This window comes from Strigops habroptila, chromosome 2 (genome assembly GCF_004027225.2).
Source record: "Strigops habroptila isolate Jane chromosome 2, bStrHab1.2.pri, whole genome shotgun sequence".
In the NCBI taxonomy this organism is placed as follows: domain Eukaryota; kingdom Metazoa; phylum Chordata; class Aves; order Psittaciformes; family Psittacidae; genus Strigops; species Strigops habroptila.
Window position 1 is genome coordinate 61,433,082 of NC_044278.2, and position 20,363 is coordinate 61,453,444.

General features: G+C 38.4%; 1 protein-coding gene across 5 annotated transcripts in view; it reads left to right on the plus strand.

The window, feature by feature from the left end:
- LOC115601272 (ranBP2-like and GRIP domain-containing protein 3) overlaps window positions 1–20,363 on the plus strand; it is a 33,380-nt gene that overhangs the window by 11,486 nt on the left and 1,531 nt on the right. Inside the window, exons 13-28 of one of the 5 annotated variants that reach the window (XM_030471043.1) lie at window positions 234–395; window positions 742–879; window positions 968–1,114; window positions 1,589–1,771; window positions 1,875–1,958; window positions 2,800–2,938; window positions 3,105–3,202; window positions 3,740–8,303; window positions 13,524–13,691; window positions 14,593–14,685; window positions 15,576–15,769; window positions 16,329–16,557; window positions 17,091–17,189; window positions 17,360–17,502; window positions 18,772–19,045; window positions 19,199–19,533. In XM_030471043.1, coding sequence (XP_030326903.1) covers window positions 234–395; window positions 742–879; window positions 968–1,114; window positions 1,589–1,771; window positions 1,875–1,958; window positions 2,800–2,938; window positions 3,105–3,202; window positions 3,740–8,303; window positions 13,524–13,691; window positions 14,593–14,685; window positions 15,576–15,769; window positions 16,329–16,557; window positions 17,091–17,189; window positions 17,360–17,502; window positions 18,772–19,045; window positions 19,199–19,533 — 7,050 coding nt within the window. Of the gene's footprint in view, window positions 1–233; window positions 396–741; window positions 880–967; window positions 1,115–1,588; window positions 1,772–1,874; window positions 1,959–2,799; window positions 2,939–3,104; window positions 3,203–3,739; window positions 8,304–13,523; window positions 13,740–13,906; window positions 14,543–14,592; window positions 14,686–15,092; window positions 15,443–15,575; window positions 15,770–16,328; window positions 16,558–17,090; window positions 17,190–17,359; window positions 17,503–18,771; window positions 19,046–19,198; window positions 19,534–20,363 lie in introns of those variants that run through there. The other 4 variants (XM_030471051.1, XM_030471055.1, XM_030471062.1 and 1 more) reach the window with 4 other exon arrangements.

Below are 20,363 nucleotides of genomic sequence, written 5' to 3' on the forward strand. Positions count from 1 at the left end.
CTTTCTCAGCCTGTCTTTGTAGCAGAGGTGCTCCAGCCCTCTTGATCAGCTTGGTGGCCCTCCTCTGAACTCGCTTCAACAGGTCCATGTCTTTCTAATGCTGGGGGCCGTAGCTGTCAAGATAACTTTTCTGAGGTTTGTCTCAAGTTTCAGAGAAGCACGCTTGGGACTTCTCAAGAAATCAGGAGAATTTGTTGAAGTAACTTCTGCTTCTATTCCTTTTTCTTCACCAGGGCATTAGCCTTAACTCTTTCTATGACCAGAAGGAATATATTGGACGAAGTGTCTATTACTGGAAGAAAGTTTTGCCTATGTTGGAAACTATCAAAAAGAAGAGGAGTATTCCTGAACCTACTGATCCTCTCTTCAAACACTTCCATAGTGTAGACATTCAGGTACAGATTGATTAAGACAAGGCTGAAGTAAGAGAGGGTATATGTCATAAATTTATATAGTTCTGGTATTTTTCTCTGCAGTGTATGACTCATAGTGTTACTACTATGAAGTGTTAATGATGGGATTTGGTAATATCAGTGTCCGATTGGGGGGGGGAGGCGGGAGGGGAATCTTCCATTACAATTTTATTTACAACCTATAAAACTATGATTGGAAAGCAGCAAACACCCTTAGTACCAGCCTTCTTTAAAAAGTATTTTCCCTGATGAATGGGGAAAAAAAAAAAGAAAATAATGGTTGTGTCATTGCATTGTTAGGTATGAGTTGTCTTTCACTTCTTGGTAGGTCTTTCAGGTTGCAGCGTATGAAGAAGAGGCACGTATAGCATTTGCAATGTTGGATGCAGTTGATGGCAAAACTGATGATGCTTTATCAGCATTTGAAGCTATTAACAATGTGGTTTCATACTGGAATCTTGCCATGGTAATATAAATTGCATTAAGCATAAAATAATTTGCTTTATTCGGTTGTCTTCTGATTGGTCCTAATTAATAACCATCCTGTTCTTTAGATCTTCCAAAGAAAGGCAGAAGAAATGGAAAATGATACCATGCTGCCAGAAGAACAAGAAGAGCACAAAACCTATCTTCTTAAAAGCAGGCATTATCTAATGAAGATCATTGAGGAAAGCTCCTCAGATATGTCAGTAACTGAGAAAGTAAGTAATTCTTGCTTTAAAAACTTGTTTCAAGAGATGCAGTGGCTTTAGTTATTGTTTAAAAATGAAACTGTTTTCATTTGTTAGTTTTAAGACCAGGCTCTGCATTAAGGCAAGTTGAACCTATTTCTTTGCTCATGTCAAATAATCTGCTTAACACCAGTGGGGTGATAAACTCTGGGTAACTTCTGTAACCTGTCAGACTGCAGTATTCAGATTACTCTGTGGCTGAGAGCTTTAATGTAGACACGTAGCTTTTGCCGCTATCTTTTTGTAGAGGTCAGTATTTTGAAAAAATAGAATTAACGTTTGTGTGAATTGTTTTTTTACATTAATGCTAACAGGTTTACAGCTTTGCTGAAAACAGTATTTTTGTAATGAAAGCCTTATTAGTTCAACTAGAATTCTGAATATAGTCTGTCTTGCTCTGAGGGAGAATTGCAATCATGCTTTATGTTTCAAATAACTTTACAGCTGCCGGTGTCTATTGAAACTGTGAGGGAAATGCTAGATACAGTGATCCAGGAACTTGGTGAGAATGCTGAGGAGGGAGGTCCTGCCTTCAGAAATGGTCTGTCACGAGCTGTAGATTCAGAGGTGAAACACTCTACTCCATCACCAACTAAGTTCTCTCTTTCACCATCTAAGAGCTACAAGGTACATTAACCAGCTATTATTTCAGGGAATAGTTATGTTTGAAGAAACTTCACAAGATTGAAGTAACTCTTTTCTCTTTTTAATTCCACACCCCACCCCCCAGTTTTCTCCCAAAACTCCTCCTCAGTGGGCAGAAGATCACAGATCTATACTTCAAATGATCTGTCAGCAAGTGGAAGCTTTAAAGGTAAACAATTTAAACAATTTTGTCACTATATTCAGTGAAGAACGCTTTTAGTGATGGTAAGGATTTAGTGATAATAGCATGGGCTAACTTGCAGTTCCTCGACTACTACTTAAATCAGTGGAATTATCTTCTATAAACATCTGCCTAAATTGAGTGCAAGAGTAAATCTTTTTGCTTAGAAAACTCTTCTTTGGGACTTGGGCAGGGGTGCAGAGACAACCTAAGGACCGTATGCAGAGAGTTGCTCTTTCATCAGCTTGGTTCTTTTCCACTTGGGTCTAATGTTTTTATTTCTGGATTAAGAACACAATCTCAGTACTTTGTGCTGCTGGAGCAGGTCCAGAGAAGGGCAATGAAGCTGGTGAAGGGCCTGGAGCACAAGTGTGATGAGGAGCAGCTGAGGGAACTGGGGTTGTTTATTCTGGAGAAGAGAAGGCTTGGGGGGGACCTTGTTGCTCTCTACAGCTAACTGAAAGGAGGTTGTAGTGAGGTGGGGTCAGTCTCTTCTGCCAAGTAACAAGTGATAGGACAAGACGTAATGGCCTCAAGCCATCAGTCAGTTGTGGGGTAAAGGTTGAACTTGATGATCTTAAAGGTCTTTACAGTCTAGTTGATTCTATGATTCTACTGCATGAGGAGGTTTCAGATGATTCTGGAAGGTACCTCTTAATTTCCCCCCCCTTGCCCCTGAGCTTGAAGATTCTTTTAAATAGCAAAAGGGTAGGGATCATTCCTTTTGTTTTCTTCTACAAATACTTACGTAATACACAAGTATATATACGTAATATATAAGTATATTCTGCAAATACTTATACCCTTGATTGGCACACTGTCTTGTCAGAATGAAATGCAAGAAATGAAACTTAATAATTCCAACTCAAATGCATCATCTCATCGGTGGCCTGCTGAAAGCTATGGAACAGATACAATGTCAGAGGGTTATCAGAGAGCACAAAATCTTCACGAAGCTCCATTAACAGGTAACTGCTGAATTTTTATCTAAATACTTAGCTAAACCAGGTAATACTTCTGAAAATAATGCAAATTGTTCTACTGATTAACAATTTAAAACTGCTTTCTGGGGAGAGTCCATCCAAAACAACATAAAATCTAAGTATAAACCGTTTTCCTGCTGTTCTCTTTCAGTTGCTACCACTGGCCCCTCTGTTTACTACAGCCAGTCACCTGCCTATAACTCTCAGTATCTTCTCAGAACTGCCCCAACCAATGTAACACCAACGAAGGTGAGAACAGATCTATCCACTTAAGCTGTTTCCAATCATCTGCTGAAAATGACCGCTTTTGATTCTGTATGCAGTTCGGTGTAATTGCAGTTCCTCAAATAGTGTTTGGTAAACTTGGGTTGCTGGGGATAAACTGATAATATCTCTGCCTGATTCTGGGGATGTGGAGTTTGGGAGGAAAAGCCAGCAAAATATGTCCGTAATGTGTTAGTACATGTCCCTGTGTATGATAGTACTTAATTTCCACACACACCCCTCCCCCCTTTCCCCCCCCCCAGTAGTATGGCAAAACAGAATGGGGTTTTCAAGGCTTTTTTTAAAAAAACCCCACAACCCGCTCACCTCATGCCCCTTGTTTTCAGATGCTCTTCAAGATTTAAACCAGTCAGTTTAAGTTAAAATTAGTTTAGATTTAAACTCATATGAAAGCATTGCCCTGCTTTTAAAGAGTAGATGTTATGTAGGCTTCAGCACAGTAAGACTTTGTCTTCCATGTTACCATAATAAGCAAAGCACTTGGTTTTGCTTTTTCTATAGGCTCCTGTCTATGGCATGAACCGACTTGCACCTCAGCAACATATATATGCTTATCAACAACCGATGCATACACCGCCTCTGCAAAACCCTTCTTGTATGTTTTCCCAAGAAATATATGGCACACCTCTGCGTTTTGATTCTCCTGCTACTGGACTCATTTCTCCTCGTGTGGGTGATGATTATTACAATTACAGTGTTCCACCAGCAAGCACAAATCCGTCATTGCCTAAACCTGGCTATTTCACAAAGCCTGTAGAATCAAAAGTGGTAGAAACTCCAAAGTCTAAATTTGGACAGCCAGGAACAGCAGAAGGATCAAAACCACCTGTGCCGCCACCAGCACAGTTGAGTCAGCCAACAACTTTTAAATTCAACAATAACTTCAAGTCTAATGATGGAGACTTCACCTTTCCTTCTCTTCAAGTTGGAACGCCGCCTGGTAATACAGCTTTTAATAACAGCGACAGCCTCTTGAGTCTGCTGACATCTGATAAACCTTTACAAGATGATAGATACATGGAACAAAAACCAGTTAATGATCGCTTAAACAGTCAAAGAAATACCTTCACTTTTGGCAATAAACATACTCCAGGCATCTCTTTTGGAGAGGGCATGGGGCAAAATATGCACAAAACCCTGGGGTTTGAGAAGGGTGATACATTTAGTGCTCAAGAACCAAGCAAGCTTTTATATATGACTTCAAATTCTGATTTGGCCAATAGAAGTCACGAAACAGAGGGAGGAAGCACCCATGGTGGAGATGAGGATGATGATGGTCCTCATTTTGATCCTGTGGTGCCACTGCCTGACAAGATTGAAGTAAAGACAGGTGAGGAAGATGAAGAAGAATTCTTCTGCAACAGAGCCAAGCTCTTTCGTTTTGATGCAGAATCTAAAGAATGGAAAGAAAGGGGTATTGGTAATGTGAAAATACTGAAACATAAAGTATCTGGCAAATTTCGTCTCTTAATGAGACGGGACCAAGTGTTGAAAATCTGTGCAAATCACTACATAAATACTGATATGAAATTAACTCCAAATGCTGGATCAGATAAGTCATTTGTATGGCATGCTTTAGATTATGCAGATGAGTTTCCAAAACCAGAACAGCTTGCAATTAGATTTAAAACACCTGAGGAAGCAATGCTTTTCAAAAATAAGTTTGAGGAGTCTCAGAATATTTTAAAAACCATGGGATCAAATGTTGACACATCTGTGACTCAGAGTAGTGGAACTACAAGAGAAGCAACAAATCAGGACATCAAGGAGCCTAGCAGATCCATTTCTGGAACCCTTAACTCTGGCTTTCAGTTACCAAAATATGGGTCGAGCAGTGAATCTGATAACAAAGACAGCCTTACAGCTATATCAACTACACTTGGCACTACCACTTCTTCATTTGGAAAGGAAGCCCCGCAAACCTATTCTTCTGGTGGGCTTGGGCAGCATCTCTTGAGGAAGGATCAATGGGAGTGTAAAATATGTTTTGTTCCAAATGAAGCAACTGTGAAGAGTTGTGTATCGTGTCAAAATCCAAATCCAGATATGTGGGAAACACCCGGCACGCCATTAACTGACTCTGCTGAAAGTTTCAAAGCCAGTGGTAACACTGTGCAGGACACATTTGGATCTGCTTTTGCTAAAAAGGAAGGTCAATGGGACTGCACCGTCTGTTCAGTAAGAAATGAACCCACTGCTTCCAAGTGTGTTGCCTGCCGGAATCCAAACAAAACCAATACAGCAGTATCTGGTCAAGAAACTTCTTCTAAATTTGGCCAAGCAATTGCTCCAAAGGCTGTTCAAAATGACTTGAATACTGCTTTTTCTAAAAAGGAAGGTCCGTGGGAATGCTCCACATGCCTAGTCCAAAACGAAGCAAAAGATGTGAACTGTCGTTCTTGTCATAATCCGAACTCTCAAAGTCAACCAAATGTGTCTATACCTACTGTTCAGGCATCCCCTGCTCCCAAGTTTGGTTTCATTCCTGATTTAAGTAAGCCACAGAAAAATGGATTTGAAGGGCTTTTTACTAAAAAGGAAGGGCAGTGGGATTGTAGTACTTGTCTTGTGAGGAATGAAGGTTTTTCACCAGCCTGCATAGCTTGCCAAACACCAAATCCATCTGCTAAGACTGCTGGTGATTCTTCACCAGCTCCTGCTTTTGGCATGAAAAGTAAATTACCTGAACCTGCTGGAGGACAGTTGGGAACAGGCTTTAAGTGTGATTTCTTAGAAAAGGGCTTTAAGTTTGGTCATGAGCCAGGCAAGACACCATCATTTACATTTCAGATTCCTACTGATACTGAAACTAAGCCTGCAAAGGAAGGATTTAGCTTTTCAATGCCAGTGCCTGCAAACGGATTTAAATTTGGGATACAGGAGTCTAATAAAAATACCACTAAGAAGGATGAGCCATCCAAAGAGTGTACAGCTGGCTTCTTAAAAAGCATTGATGAAAAAGACAAAAAGGAACTGCCTTCAGATAGTGGAATTACATTCCAATTTCAGGAAACGGCAAACAAGGAGAAAGGTGACTTTGTTTTTGGGCAAAATAGCAGCACTTTTACTTTTGCTGAGCTTGCAAAAAATACTCCCAAGGAAGGCTTTCAGTTCGGCAAAAAAGACCCTGACTTCAAAGGCTTTTCAGGCGCAGGTGAAAAGCTGTTTTCTTCACAGGATTCTAAAATGGATCACAAAGCCAACTCATCTGCTGACCTTGGTGAGAAGGATGATGATGTGTATAAGACAGAGGACAGTGATGATATCCATTTTGAACCTATAGTTCAGATGCCTGAAAAAGTAGAACCATTTACAGGAGAGGAAGATGAGAAAGTGTTATATTCCCAAAGAGTCAAGCTGTTCAGGTTTGATCCAGAAACAAGCCAGTGGAAAGAACGTGGGGTGGGCAACCTGAAGATTCTTAAAAATGAAGTTAATGGCAAAGTAAGAATACTAATGCGGCGTGAGCAGGTACTGAAGGTGTGCGCAAATCACTGGATAACAACAACAATGAACTTGAAACAGCTGTCTGGCTCAGACAAAGCATGGATGTGGATGGCCAATGACTTCTCTGATGGTGATGCAAAGTTGGAGCATTTGGCAGCAAAATTCAAGACGCCAGAGCAGGCTGAGGAGTTCAAACAGAAGTTTGAAGAATGTCAGAGGCTACTACTAGACATACCACTGCAGACACCCCATAAACTTGTTGATACAGGTAGGACAGCTCAACTTATACAGAAAGCAGAAGAAATGAAGTGTGGCTTAAAAGACCTCAAAACGTTTCTGACAGATGACAAAACTAAACTGTCAGAAGAGGAAAATGTAAACTCTGTTTGTGCCAGCAGTACTTCTGATCTGGTTATAAAGCCGCATGCTGAAAGTACTGGGCCTACTCTGGAATGGGATAACTATGATTTGCGTGAAGAAGCATTGGATGATAGTGTAAGTAGTTCTGTATATGCATCACCTCTTGCAAGTAGCCCTGTAAGGAAAAATCTGTTTAGATTTGGAGAGTCTACCACAGGTTTTAGTTTCAGCTTTAAATCTGCCTTGAGCCCATCCAAATCTCCTGCCAAACAGAACCAGAGTAGAACATCAGTAGGCACAGATGAAGATTCTGATGTTACTCAAGAAGAAGAGAGAGATGGGCAGTACTTTGAACCTGTGGTACCTCTGCCTGATCTTGTGGAAGTGACCAGTGGCGAGGAAAACGAGCAGGTTGTCTTCAGTCACAGAGCTAAGCTCTACAGATATGACAAAGATGCTAATCAGTGGAAAGAGAGAGGTATTGGGGATATCAAGATACTACAGAACTACGACAACAAACAAGTACGTATTGTAATGAGAAGGGACCAGGTACTAAAACTCTGTGCCAACCATAGAATAACACCAGATATGAATATACAACAAATGAAAGGATCTGATAGAGCATGGGTATGGACAGCATGTGACTTTGCAGATGGGGAAAGGAAAGTAGAACTTCTAGCTGTCCGATTCAAGCTGCAAGATGTTGCAGACTCATTTAAGCAGATTTTTGATGAAGCAAAGCATGCCCAAGAGAGAGAGACATTGATAACCCCTCTTTCTTCTCGTGCCAATACGCCAAAGGAATCTCCCTGTGGTAAAAATGCTGTAGCTGTATTGGAAGAAACTACCAGAGAAAGAACTGACCTCAGCCATGGTGATGATACTTCTGATGCAACTGCAGAGGTTGCAGAGGTGTCCAGCACTTCAGAAACACCAACAAAAACAGTGGTTTCTCCTCCAAAGTTTGTATTTGGATCTGAATCTGTCAAGAGCATTTTTAGTAACGAAAAGTCGAAGACATTCACATTTGGAAATACTTCAGCTACTGGTTCTCTCTTTGGCTTCAGCTTTAATCCTCCAAAAAAGAATGAAGACCATATTCCAGTGGCTCAGAGCACAGCCCGGAAAGAACTGGAAGTTTCTGAACCACCAAAAAGCTCTAGTGCTCCTCAGAAGCCTCTAGACAGCAAGGTAGAAAAATTGCCTACTTCAACACAAGATGGACCCTCGAACTTCTCATTTAGAATTATGGAAAAAGGTGAGTGTCAGTTGAACTAGTAATTTGTTCAACCATGCAAGTTACTAAGCAGTCATCTCTATGCTATTCCTTACTCTTTGTTGTCTTGATAATATGTAGTTCTGTTCAGTTGTAATGCGGATACCCGTGTCTTCACAAGTTCTCAAGAGTTTCAACTAAAGGAGTGAATTTCAATTCATAATTATTTTCCCATAAAAATGAAAGTGTGTGATGCAAGATGGAGTTTTACTGATTAGTAAGAAAGGGGATTTCAAATAGGAGCTATAACTTTGAAGTGCTGTACCTGAATCTCAGGATTAAATGTTCAAAGAAGCAGTGGATTCATTTTTTGAGACTTAAATAGGTAGTTGGATTGGTAGTGTATGTACCTGGGCCTTTGCTCTGAGTGGTAAAGTGTGAGAACAGCAAATGTATGCTTCAGCTAAACTTTGAGTTATCCCTGTGGTTGAACAGATGGGTGTTCTAAAACTACTCTTTATATGTATGTTTAAAGTCTTAATTATTGGCCTCTGCAATTTCAGATGTGTAGTTTAAATAACACTAGATGTTAGCCTCTTTCCTTAGCCTGAAAAGAGATCGTGTGATTATATCCTCAATTATATAGTTTCTGACACTGCATGAAAAAGATGCACTTGCAGAAGTTGTGGCTGCAACTTGATCGCTATAAAGTGATGAAGTGTCTTTGTGACAAGAATGGGACTTACTACCATTTTAATGGTAGAGTGCTCTTTTTTTTGAAGGCTTCATGTGCTGCTTCCCATCAGTGCAAAACTGTTTAATCAGATAATAAGTTTTTAATTTACATACTAGTCTCCAGAACTATGAAGACACATGCTGTCTGTTTATTAACTAAAGAATAATAAAGTGACGTGGCAGAAGATAGCTGCAGTCTCTTCATATGGGTTGGATAAGCTTGCGTAGAATTAACAGATGAAATTTCCTGCTGTGAAATACAACTATGGAATGCTTCCAGAACTTGGATAAGTCTGTTTTACCCATTTAAAATTCCAGGTAAACACTTATATCCAAATGATTTATTTTTTTAGGATTTAATTTTAGCCTTTTTAAATCTAATCCAATGGCCTTTTGGACAAGCACGCCTTCTTTGCAACCTGATAGTAAAGGTATTTATGTACTGCACTGAATGTGTGATACTGAATGTGTGATCAAAACACTTGAGCAGGCATGGACAGTAACCTAACTGTGGCAAAGCAGTTGGCTCAGTAATCCTTATAATTAACATGCATGCTGAAGAAGAGTACTTAAAATTGTGTGTTTGACTACTGTGTTTGTCCTACTGGAGAATGTCTCTAGCCCTTACTATGAGCTAGCACAATGGATGGCCCTGTTTAAGCTGCCGGCTTCTGCTTGCCTTATTTTCTTGCACTTCTCTGGCACAGTTTTACTGAACATGCACACTGGATCTCTCAAATTCCGCTTTTCTAAAGAAATTAAATTCTCCTGTTGTTTTTAGAGAATACATTTCTTAGTGCCTGAGGTCTTCGCCTTCCATGAGATATGCTTGAAGATCTCAAGACAGGTTATACAGTAGTATGCTTGAATATATTTAGCCTCCCTGTTGGAAATGCTTAATTCAGTTTCCAGATCATCAATGTTAACTGCACTTTTAAAAACAAGGTGCATGCAGACAGGAGAAAGGCAATAGCTAAAGAGTTGGCTATGTATATATACTTCATGTATAATGTGAAGTGCACCTCAGCTGGCCAGACATCTTTTGCTGAGTAACCAGTTTGTTTATATTCAGAATCTGTAACCAAAACTGTTACAGCTTGTAGTTCGATTATATGTCATTATAAGATGTTACTAACTGTGCTTCTTGAAAGTATGCTTGCTGTAAGCATAATTAACTTACACAGTTCAACAGCATTTTAGTTTTAAAAAGTAAATTTTTAATCCAGTCTGCACAAAACAGTCTTTTGTGTCTTACATTGTTGAAAAATATCAACATGTCATTCCAAACACCATTTTCCCAAAATCGTATTTCTGGAGAAGCTGTTCTTATCTAAACACTGAACACCTGTGTATATGATCTAAGTCAACTGTTCTGTTTTTAGGCACCCCTGTGCATGGAGTTTATTAACAATTAAGTTTTAATTTTTCCTCATTCAATGTCCATAATGTGAAGTGATTAAGCATTCTGTGCCAATGCATATGTGCAAGAACTGCTGCTGCCTCAGGTTGATTCTGTTTTTATACTGGGGATGTGTGAGGGGGTGTGTGTGTGTATTTAAAAAAACCCAAACAAACTAAATATGCCTTGCTAGTACTTCAGAGTGTTCTTCACTTTTACTTTTCTGCTAACAAAGATATGATTATATACTTAGTGATTACATACAGTTGATAATTGTCTTCAGTGTAGCTTTTTGGTGGCTTTGTGTTGAGCTTTGGCTTAATAATGAATGACTTTGAGAAGCCTACTCAGTGTAAATATAATCTGAGGCTTTCTCATGGGGGATGTCTTTCAGGGAGCAGCTTCTAAATTGTGCTAGAGTAGTATTCAAAAGAAATATAACCTCACAGTAGTTCTGCACCTCCATGCAAAAGTACTGAAGCTTTTCTCAGGTCAGGTCATGAGCTTTTTGCAAGTGCTTTATGAGTGAATCAGAGTTGACAATTGCATGTTACTGTATCAGTTACATGCATTAAGATTTAAACTGGTGCTTTTCTCTTATATCCAGAAGAAAGAAAGAAAAAATAATCAGTATTGTGACTAGCTAGATATTTAGGCCTACCTGGTATTAATGTCAGTTGAAACAAAAGCAAAAATACAATTCACCAGTGAAAAGAACTGTTGTGCATGACATTGTCCTCTATTTTATTCCTTCCATATACTAACGATGTTTTGTGTGGATTTTTTCCCCCAAGTAGAAAGTTCTATTATCACAAACCCAACAGTCTTTTAAGAATGTGTTGTACGTATGCATGGCTCTTGGTTTTCATGGCTGCCTGTGAAAAATATATTTAAGCTGTTTGCAGCATTTTTGAATAAGAAAAGTTAACTTTCTTGTGGGGAGAGTGAGTAGAAACTGAGTTAACTGAACCAGTTAACATCTTGCTCAGTCTTCCTATTCTGAGGGCAAATACATGCTATAACCTTAATCTTTATTGTTGAACCGTTTTGAGTGGATGTTTGGAACACTAGAATCTTAATCCAGTGGTGTGTGATAGATCATCTTCATGGAGAACTTTACCTATGGATTAAGCTGCAGTGACTTTTTAATGTATTTGTCTTATTCAGCTACTTTGCACAAAGGCTACTGAAAGAGACTGCATGTTAGTTCTTTGGGAAAGCTGCCTGTTGAATATAATGGACTGTATCATCTGTTGCCAGGATCTTCTAGCTAGCTTTATACTGCTCAGCTTAAAGGAAGCTCACACTTGTACCATCTACCTGACTGACTTTGGAAGAGTTTTTTTTTGTTGTTGAAGATAGATTTCACTTTTTGAAAATTCTCTGATCTTAAGAAAAACTTTTTTTTTTTTTTGTTGTAACCTTTAATGGCTGTAAAACTAAATACTGCACACTTAAACCTCTGTGGTGAACTTGGTGCAAATTTACTCAGTCCAACTGAGACACTTGCTTAGCTAATCTGAGAGAAACCACATGCTAATATGCAGGATATCTGAATATCTTCATGACACAGTTTGAGCTATTGGTATTTAATGATTAATTTGAAATCAAAGGGAGAGTCAACTGGGGCAAAGGTTGGGGAGGGAACACTTTGGGTAAAAATGTCTTAAATTTTAACTAGTACTTTGGACTTTGCTCTTCTACTATTCTCTATATTGCTCTTAATCTACTGGAAAATTCTAGTGGTAAAAACTACTTTTAAAAAGCAGTTTTATTTTAGTGTGTCAGTGGCTCAAAGGGCCTGTCTATAAACATTGCAGTTCTCTTCTGTCCTGGTCTCCTCTTGCAATAATGAATATCAAGTTGCATGAGCAGGAAGATTGATGTTCCTCAGGAAGTAAGCAGTGGCCTGCTTCCTAGATGACGATTTAGGTTCCCACTGACTACTTTGTGCCACAAAATTACCAAGTATTTTCCAATGAAATAAACAGTGAGCTTTTAAGAACACACTTCAAATTCTCCTGACTAGTTTAACTCAAACCTGGAGAATGTTAACACATAGGTTGACATAATAAAGCAATCAAAGTGTTCTTTGATAAATGGATATTGATGTGCTTATGGGGTAATTCTTATACCTTTACTCACTAACTCTTCCTCTCAAAACAACACTAAAACCCAACCCAAACAAACAAAACCCCACCCAAAGAATACATGAGGCAGTTTGCTCTAGGCCGTGCTTTCAGCTTTAACCTTTGATAATGCACTGGGGTTTTGGGTTAGGTTTGGTTTTTGTTTTTTGGTTTGGTTTTTTTTTTGGTTTGTTTTGGGTTTGTTGGTTTGGTTTTTTTTTGGTGGGAGTTTGTTTTGGGTTTGTTTTGTTGTTTTCTTGTTTGTTTTGGTTTTGGTGTTTTTCTTTCTATTTTTTTCAATACAAGTGGAATGGACAACTTAATGTTGAAGGAGAGAGGAGAAAAAGCTGTAATAAAACTGATAGTGGTATTTGTTGTTGCTAGAAAAGCTAGTTAAATTGGCTGAAATCAGTATTTTCTCTTGTTCAATGAAGTGGAGATAAAAATTACTTTACTTTTGTAACAGTAGCAGTTTCAGTAACAGCTGTTATGGTAAATAAAAAGCTCAGATTTCCCGTAGGTGATCTGAAACAAGTTCTGTTGAGTATTTTCTAGAACTTAAAGCACTTCTAAGCAATGCAGTAGGACATGTTGCTGTAGACAACTTCGCTTTTTTCAGGCCTGAAGTTTGCCTCCACCCCTAGATAACACCTCTATCACTCTTCTCCATAGACATATTGCTTGACATGAGGACTTAATCCTTATAACAGTATAAAGAAGCAGGCTTGTTTCTGTTCTGATACTTGGAATTCCAAAGGCAATAGAATAGGATGTAATTGGGCTTGCAGGATAGAATTTCCTAACGGGATGCCCTGTCCTAGCATCCTGTAACTTTGATTTTTGTTTCCTGTGGGTCAACAGAATTATATATGGGCTCCAAATGTATTTTTAACTGCCTTAGAATGAATTCAGTTCTGTAATAATGGCAATATAGGGCTAATGTTATTCCCTGTTCTGAAATTGCTCAGTTTTAATGGTTCGTTCAATTTCTGTAAAAAGCTGAGAAGACAACAACGTCTGAAGATGATCTTCCATCTGATGAGGTTACAATAGTTTACGAATTAACACCTACCCCTGAACAGAGAGCTCTCGCTGGCTTTCTCAAGCTACCTTCAACATTCTTCTGTTACAAGAATAAGCCTGGATACGTGAGTGACGAAGATGATGGTAAGGAGTGCCAAAGTTGATCTTTGTGTTGTCTTTTTTGGGGAGAGGGTGTAATACACGGCACTGGTGTGGCCGCACCTCACACACTGGGTGTGAATACTTTATTTTTTTGCTCAATAGGAAATAATCCTGTCATATTCCATATGGCCAAAGATTTACAGGTCTCCAAGACAGAATAATACAGTGGAGGCCCAGGAATGGCTAAAGGGAATTAGTATTTATGGTGTTTTATGGTCATTGACACTTATATTACCAATGCAATTGTTTAGGTAAGACTAAATAATTGGGTATTTGAGCAAGAGGCTTACTTCTGCAGCTGTTTTTAGAGACAAATACGAGGCAGTTTTTATCAAAAAGGAACATGCTCAGGTTCCCATTCCCTAAGTGCTAGACTAATGGCTTATTTTTCTCCTAAAGCAAATTCCTAATGCTAAAACTGGACATATTTTATATCAAATCTTATTGCATGCAGCTAAATTACTCTTCATTTATTCAGCAGCAAGTATGTTAAATGGAATTTCTGAAGCATTGTATTCAACAGAAAATTGGAGAAAACAAGACCCTGCCCACAGATACCTGAGCTTGCTAGTTTTTATCTAAAAGATCTTCAGTATTTCTTCCCGATTCTGTTCAGTGATATTCTTAATAAAATCACTCAATAAGAAATGTGCTTTCTGAAAACAAAGCCTGTAACAGTCTAGGCTGAGAAAAGTGTCAATAGCACACCAAAGCACATGTATGCAATATAGGAAATGAAAGTTTACTTGCTGACCTGTGGAACTCTTAAAACATAAGCAAAAAGTATGCATGCTTGCTAGGCTTATGAGTTGGAAGGGCTTTGCAGACTTCTCAGTACTCTGTACTGAGAACTTAGAACTTACACTTGTTTCCTGTATTTAAGATGAAGACTATGAAACAGCTGTTAAGAAACTTAATGGAAGACTGTATCCCAGTGATTCAGGAAAGAAAAAGAAGTTGCAAGATCCTGTAAAAGGTATGTCTTAAAACATAAAAAGCAAAAGAAATTTTAAACTCTAAATCCAAAGGACACAGGGCACTGAGGTTAATTTTGTTTCCTGAGATAGTTTTTAGAAGCAATGATGCTGAGCTCAAAATAGAGCTTTAAGCTCAGTACATCGAACTGTAGTTAGCAGTAAAGTGGTACCTGAATGAGAAATGTACGTTTCAGGTGGCCTCTAACAAGAACATCAGAGTGTCTTCCTACCTTAAGCCCCTTCCGAACATGAAGAATTCAGCTTGGTGTGATGCTGTGCAACACAAAAGTTGTCTGTATCTTTGAATACCTGCTACTTCTGCAGATAGTCAATTTAACTTAAGCTTATGAGTTAATACTGTTCAATTAAGAAAAAAGGATACTTTGTCTTTATACTAAAAATACAGGTGTAGAAGATTGAATTTGCTGCTCATGTTTATGTCTGCTTTGGGTATGCCTCAGAGTTTAGTGTTGCATAACAGAAAATCTGGGTAGATACTTCTAGAACTGAAGTTTGGGGTTTTTTTTTGAGGATATGTGCTAGAAAGAGCTGGTATATGTCAAGTTGTCTGATATATGAGCAGATGCTGAAGGAAGCTATTAGTACTGGCAACTGCCAGATGAACTCTTCATCATTGCATGGAAATTTCATGATATCCATAGGAAACCAGGTATGATGAATGACCAATTCTAGTCAGCCTGAGTGGAGTTAAGTAAGTTAGTCTTCACTTTCACTGTTTAAACAGCAGTGCTATTTGAAAAAACTCTTGAAGTCTTATTTCAAGTTGCTCTGGCTATCATGAGGTTATTTTATAATTTAGGTGTGAAAAAATTACTTTGGTGTTTAGCAGCCTTCCCAGCTATTTTCCACTGATTTTTATTCTTTGCAGTAGGCATCACAGGAAAAAGTGAATTCAACAATGAAGGAGAATGTGCTACTACTTGGGAAGAGAAACCAGCTCCTGAGGAGAAGGCTGAAGCAGAAACTCTTGAGGTTCCTTCTACATCTGTCTGTGGTGTCAGCAGTGATACTGAGGATGACAGTCCAGAAGACTTCCAGGCAGAAGTTAAAACTCAAACAAAAGTAAGAACTAAATCTTTATTATTTCTGATTAAACTTGTACAGTTACCTCATCTACATGCTTATATAGTTTTCACCTTGTGAGAACTAAAACATCCAGTGGGGAAAAACTGTTTGACTCTTGGCTGTGCCTCAAATCTTTGCCAACACTGAAAGAGAAGCTGAGATCTAAAGTTCCTTGGGAAGAGAAAGGAGGTACAGCTGTTCTCATAAATTATAAACTGCTTTGGCTAGTAAAATCACTCCTAATGCTGTGTATAAATAATTTCAGGAAGTAATAGTTGGGTTTTTTGGGGTGTGGTTTTTTGGTTGGATTTTTTTTTTTTTTTTTTTTTTTGAAAGCATACTCCTTCAAAGATACTCCAGTTTTTTGTCAAGTTAATGTCCTTGTGTGTTCTGTGTAATGGAAAAACGTCAGAAAGCTTCTAACAACAATTTTCCTTGACATTCTCTTTTTTTTTTTTTTTGTCTAAAATGACTATTAAGCCTCCTGAGAGGTGGTGTGAATACTAGGCTCTTCTAGCTTATTTCCTTATTACTTTGCTTTTTTTATTAATCTCAGGAGAATGAGGTTACAAGCTCAAGTGACTTAGTCTGTACCAGTGAGGGAGAGGTGCCTACTCCATCAACCAGTGAAGTGACAGTATTTGCCCAGTCAGCTCCCAACAGTGAAGAACCAGATTCCACCACAGAAACTGTATGTGTATCACAGACTGGATCAGGAGCTGAGGACACACCTGTAGACTTGTCAACTAAAAAAAGTGATTCAGACTCTTCACAGTCAACACAAGGTAAGGTCAGGGGTATGTTCTGTTTGTTTGGGGTTTTTTTGGTAGGCACTTCACTATGGTATTCTGTAGATGAGTTTATGTAATGTAGAATGTGGTTGCTGCCCTGGAGAGAAGTAGTACTAATATGGAAGTAGAAGCATGAGTAGTAAAATCATGACTGGGGGTTAAAATTACACATATCAAATTGTGGTATGTTCAAATGGTACTACTACAGAGTAATGCTAGTGTCTATTGTGTAATTTATAGATGATGTAGTTTCTCATTAGTTTACTGATAAATACTGCATAAATACTTTCTAGAGTTCTGTGAATCTGCACAGAATTAGCATGCCAGAACTATCTTGCGCCATCTTGAGCCCTCTTTATAAACCATAATTAATGACTGTTACAAGCGTCATGCAAACTTTAAATTTATTGGAAGGTAAAAATACTGTAGTGACTCCTCCAGTTTATTCTTGTGACTACATAATATTAAACACATTTTCTTTAAGAAAGGCAGAGAAAAACCTTTGACTTTTCCCTCTTCTTTGATAGAAACCAGAGTCATCTCATTTGGTTTCGGCAATACTGCAGGCTTGTCATTTGCAGATCTGGCTTCCAAAAACTCCGGAAACTTTGCTTTTGGCTCAAAAGGTGAGTTAAACTATTCTCTGAGACAGACACTCACCTAGACTTTTGTTTCATAAAACACACCTTTTGTGCACCAAATTTCTACTGATAATCAGTTATCAACAGTTTTTAGCAAGTTTTTGTCACGAAATAAAAAATCCACAAAGCTTAAAATACAACTCTCTTAATTGTAGATAAAAACTTCAAATGGGCAAATACAGGAGCAGCTGTGTTTGGAGAGACAGCCTGTAAAGCAGATGAAGATGAAGGTGGTAGTGATGATGAGGTGGTACATAGTGATGATATCCACTTTGAGCCGATTGTGTCCTTACCAGAGGTAAGGTGACTTCTGGCATATAAACTGATATTAAGATAAGCATGTCTGCTAACACAGCAAGTTTCTTAAAATGCTTTGCTTAACTAACTTTGCTTTCTGTGTTGAGTGCTTTATTCTGTATTTCTTGCACTGCCTATGTAGAAACACCTGCTGTTTTAAATCCTAGTACAGCTTAGCACTGGGGAATTGTCTGGTGCATCAGTTAAAATCTTCAACTTTTATTTCATTATACCTTGACCAAATTCATGCATGTAAGTTGTAAAAGCTAAACCTGATACATTGTAGCACATTTGAAAACCAAGAGGGGCAACCGAATAACTGTTCGTGCCAATACAACTCAGCTGTGGCTTTGTATCGATGACTTGTAGATTAAGCTCTGAGAAAGCCATGCCTTTAATGAAAAGTAAAACTTTTATTTAGAAAGTTTTACTCTAAACTAGGCAAGAGATTTCTAGAATCACTAAGCAATAAAGATGTAGTACAATTAACCTAACTTTGTTAGTTTGAAAATAAATTGGTTTTCAAGAAGGAGGAGAACCTTCAGCTTTGAAGGTAGCCTTATAAGCTACTGAGTGAGGCTTCACATGGTTCATGTCTTGATTTGGTATTAAGCTGTAGCATGCCTAATAACCATTTCACATTTTTCTGATGTTACACCATCTGGCACAGTTGAATTCTAGGTTAGTATAATTATTAAGCAAAATAAACAATACAGCTGTCAGGCCTCAGTTTGTTATTCTTTGTTGGTGTTTGTTCAAATGCAGAAATCAAGTTCTTCAACAGTGTTAAAAAAGTAATGCCTGGAATGATAATGTAACTTCAATTCTCAGTATGCACATCATTCAGCAAACCCGAAACTTTTCCTTGCCAGAAACTTGCCAGAACATCTGATAGTGGGTTTTTATTTTTCAGAAAAGAAAAAAAAGAAACCAAACCAAAATCAAACACACACAGAAAAAACAACCAAAAAAACCCCAAACAAACAGAAAAAACCCCACTTGCAAATAAAACCCAACAAACACCCACCAAAACCATATGCAGCATGGCAAAGTAGTATTGCAGTGCTATAATTAATCTCAAATAGTGGAATTTGTTGGGCTCTTAAATGTGGAAAAGCCTAGGCATGTACTACTCATTTTGGTGTGTGATGAATATGGTGTTGGAGAAAGGAACACATTGAGTAATTTTCCATATTAGTATGTCAGAATCATCATAAGTGTATATAATACTGTTAAGTATCATTGATGACAGCAGCTCTCTGGTTTTTAGGTGGAAGTAAAATCTGGAGAAGAAGATGAAGAAATTCTTTTCAAAGAGAGGGCAAAACTTTACAGATGGGACAGGGATGCTACTCAGTGGAAGGAGCGTGGTGTTGGGGAGATAAAGATCCTCTTCCATACACAGAAGAAATACTATAGAGTCCTAATGAGAAGAGACCAAGTTCTTAAAGTCTGTGCAAACCATGTCATCACCAAAGAAATGAACTTGGTGCCCTCTGATACATCAAACAATGCTTTAATTTGGACAGCCACAGATTATGCTGGTGAGTTTTTTTGCAGGTGGTTTTTGTTTTTTTCTAGTTGATCTGTAGCTTCTGTGGCTTTGTTTTTACCTGGAGATTATATAAGACAAAAGATATTTGTTTCTGACTATACTGGACAGAACTAAAGAAACCTGTTCTCTGATCTGCTTTCAGATGGTGAAGTAAAAGTAGAGCAACTTGCAGTCAGATTTAAAAGTCAAGAACTGGCTAATTCTTTCAAGAGGAGGTTTGAAGAATGCCAGCTAAGCTTGTCAGAACTACAGAAGGGACACTTATCTCTGGCAGCAGGACTGTCAAAGGACACTAACCCTATTGTGTATTTTGAAGTTTCTGCTGATGATGAACCTTTAGGACACATAACCATGGAGCTATTTTCAAATATTGTCCCTCGAACTGCTGAAAACTTCAGGGCCCTGTGCACAGGAGAGAAAGGATTTGGATTCAAGAACTCCAGTTTTCACAGGATAGTCACTGACTTTGTGTGTCAGGTAAGCATAATGGGAAAACTCTGCATTGAGAGAATTAAGATGCCTCTTCATTAACGATGGCACTTCAAAAAATCAGTTACACAGGATAGTACGTTCTTGTTGGCAGCATGAATCCAGTATGCAAGATACTCTCATCTGTCCTTTCCCAAAAGGAGATGAGAAACGGTGCAAGCAGCACATGCTGCCCTAAGCTGAATGCTTTTTACTTGTGTCTGCCAGCTGCCTGATGCTTTAGTATTACCTAGTGCTGCCTAAGTGCTACTTAGTGTGGGAGAAAAAAAACGGAGATAGAGATTTTCTCTTACAATGCACAAGTGGCCTGTTTCTGAAGAGGAATACCAAGAAAAGTAGGGGTTCCCGAAACTACCATTCACCCCCTCATCTCTCTACAGAGAGGACCTTCTGTATGCTCATCTGCTAAGAACACTTACTTTGAAGGCTTCTGTTACATTTTAAAGTACACTTTGTATTTCAGATATTATGCACTTTAAAATCGATATTCCAAGTGTTTTAGATGCCAAGCTTCCATCTAAAAGAAGTCTTCTAGATCTCATTGTCATGCAGTGTCCTGTTTCTTAAAATACTTAAAAATTTTTCACCAAGAGTATCAGCCTGCATTGCACCAGAAGGCTCATGTAGATAGCGTTGCTTTTAAACCTCTGTGTGCCTTCAGTAGCACTACCAAGTTCTTCATAAATGCTGAAGGCTTAGGAGATTGATTATAGGTCATATAGACCTTTCCTGAAATTCACATCAATTCAGTGAGTTTTAGTGGCTTGTAACAGGCAGAATGAACCATCTTCCTTACACACTAATGTTCCTGCGTGTCA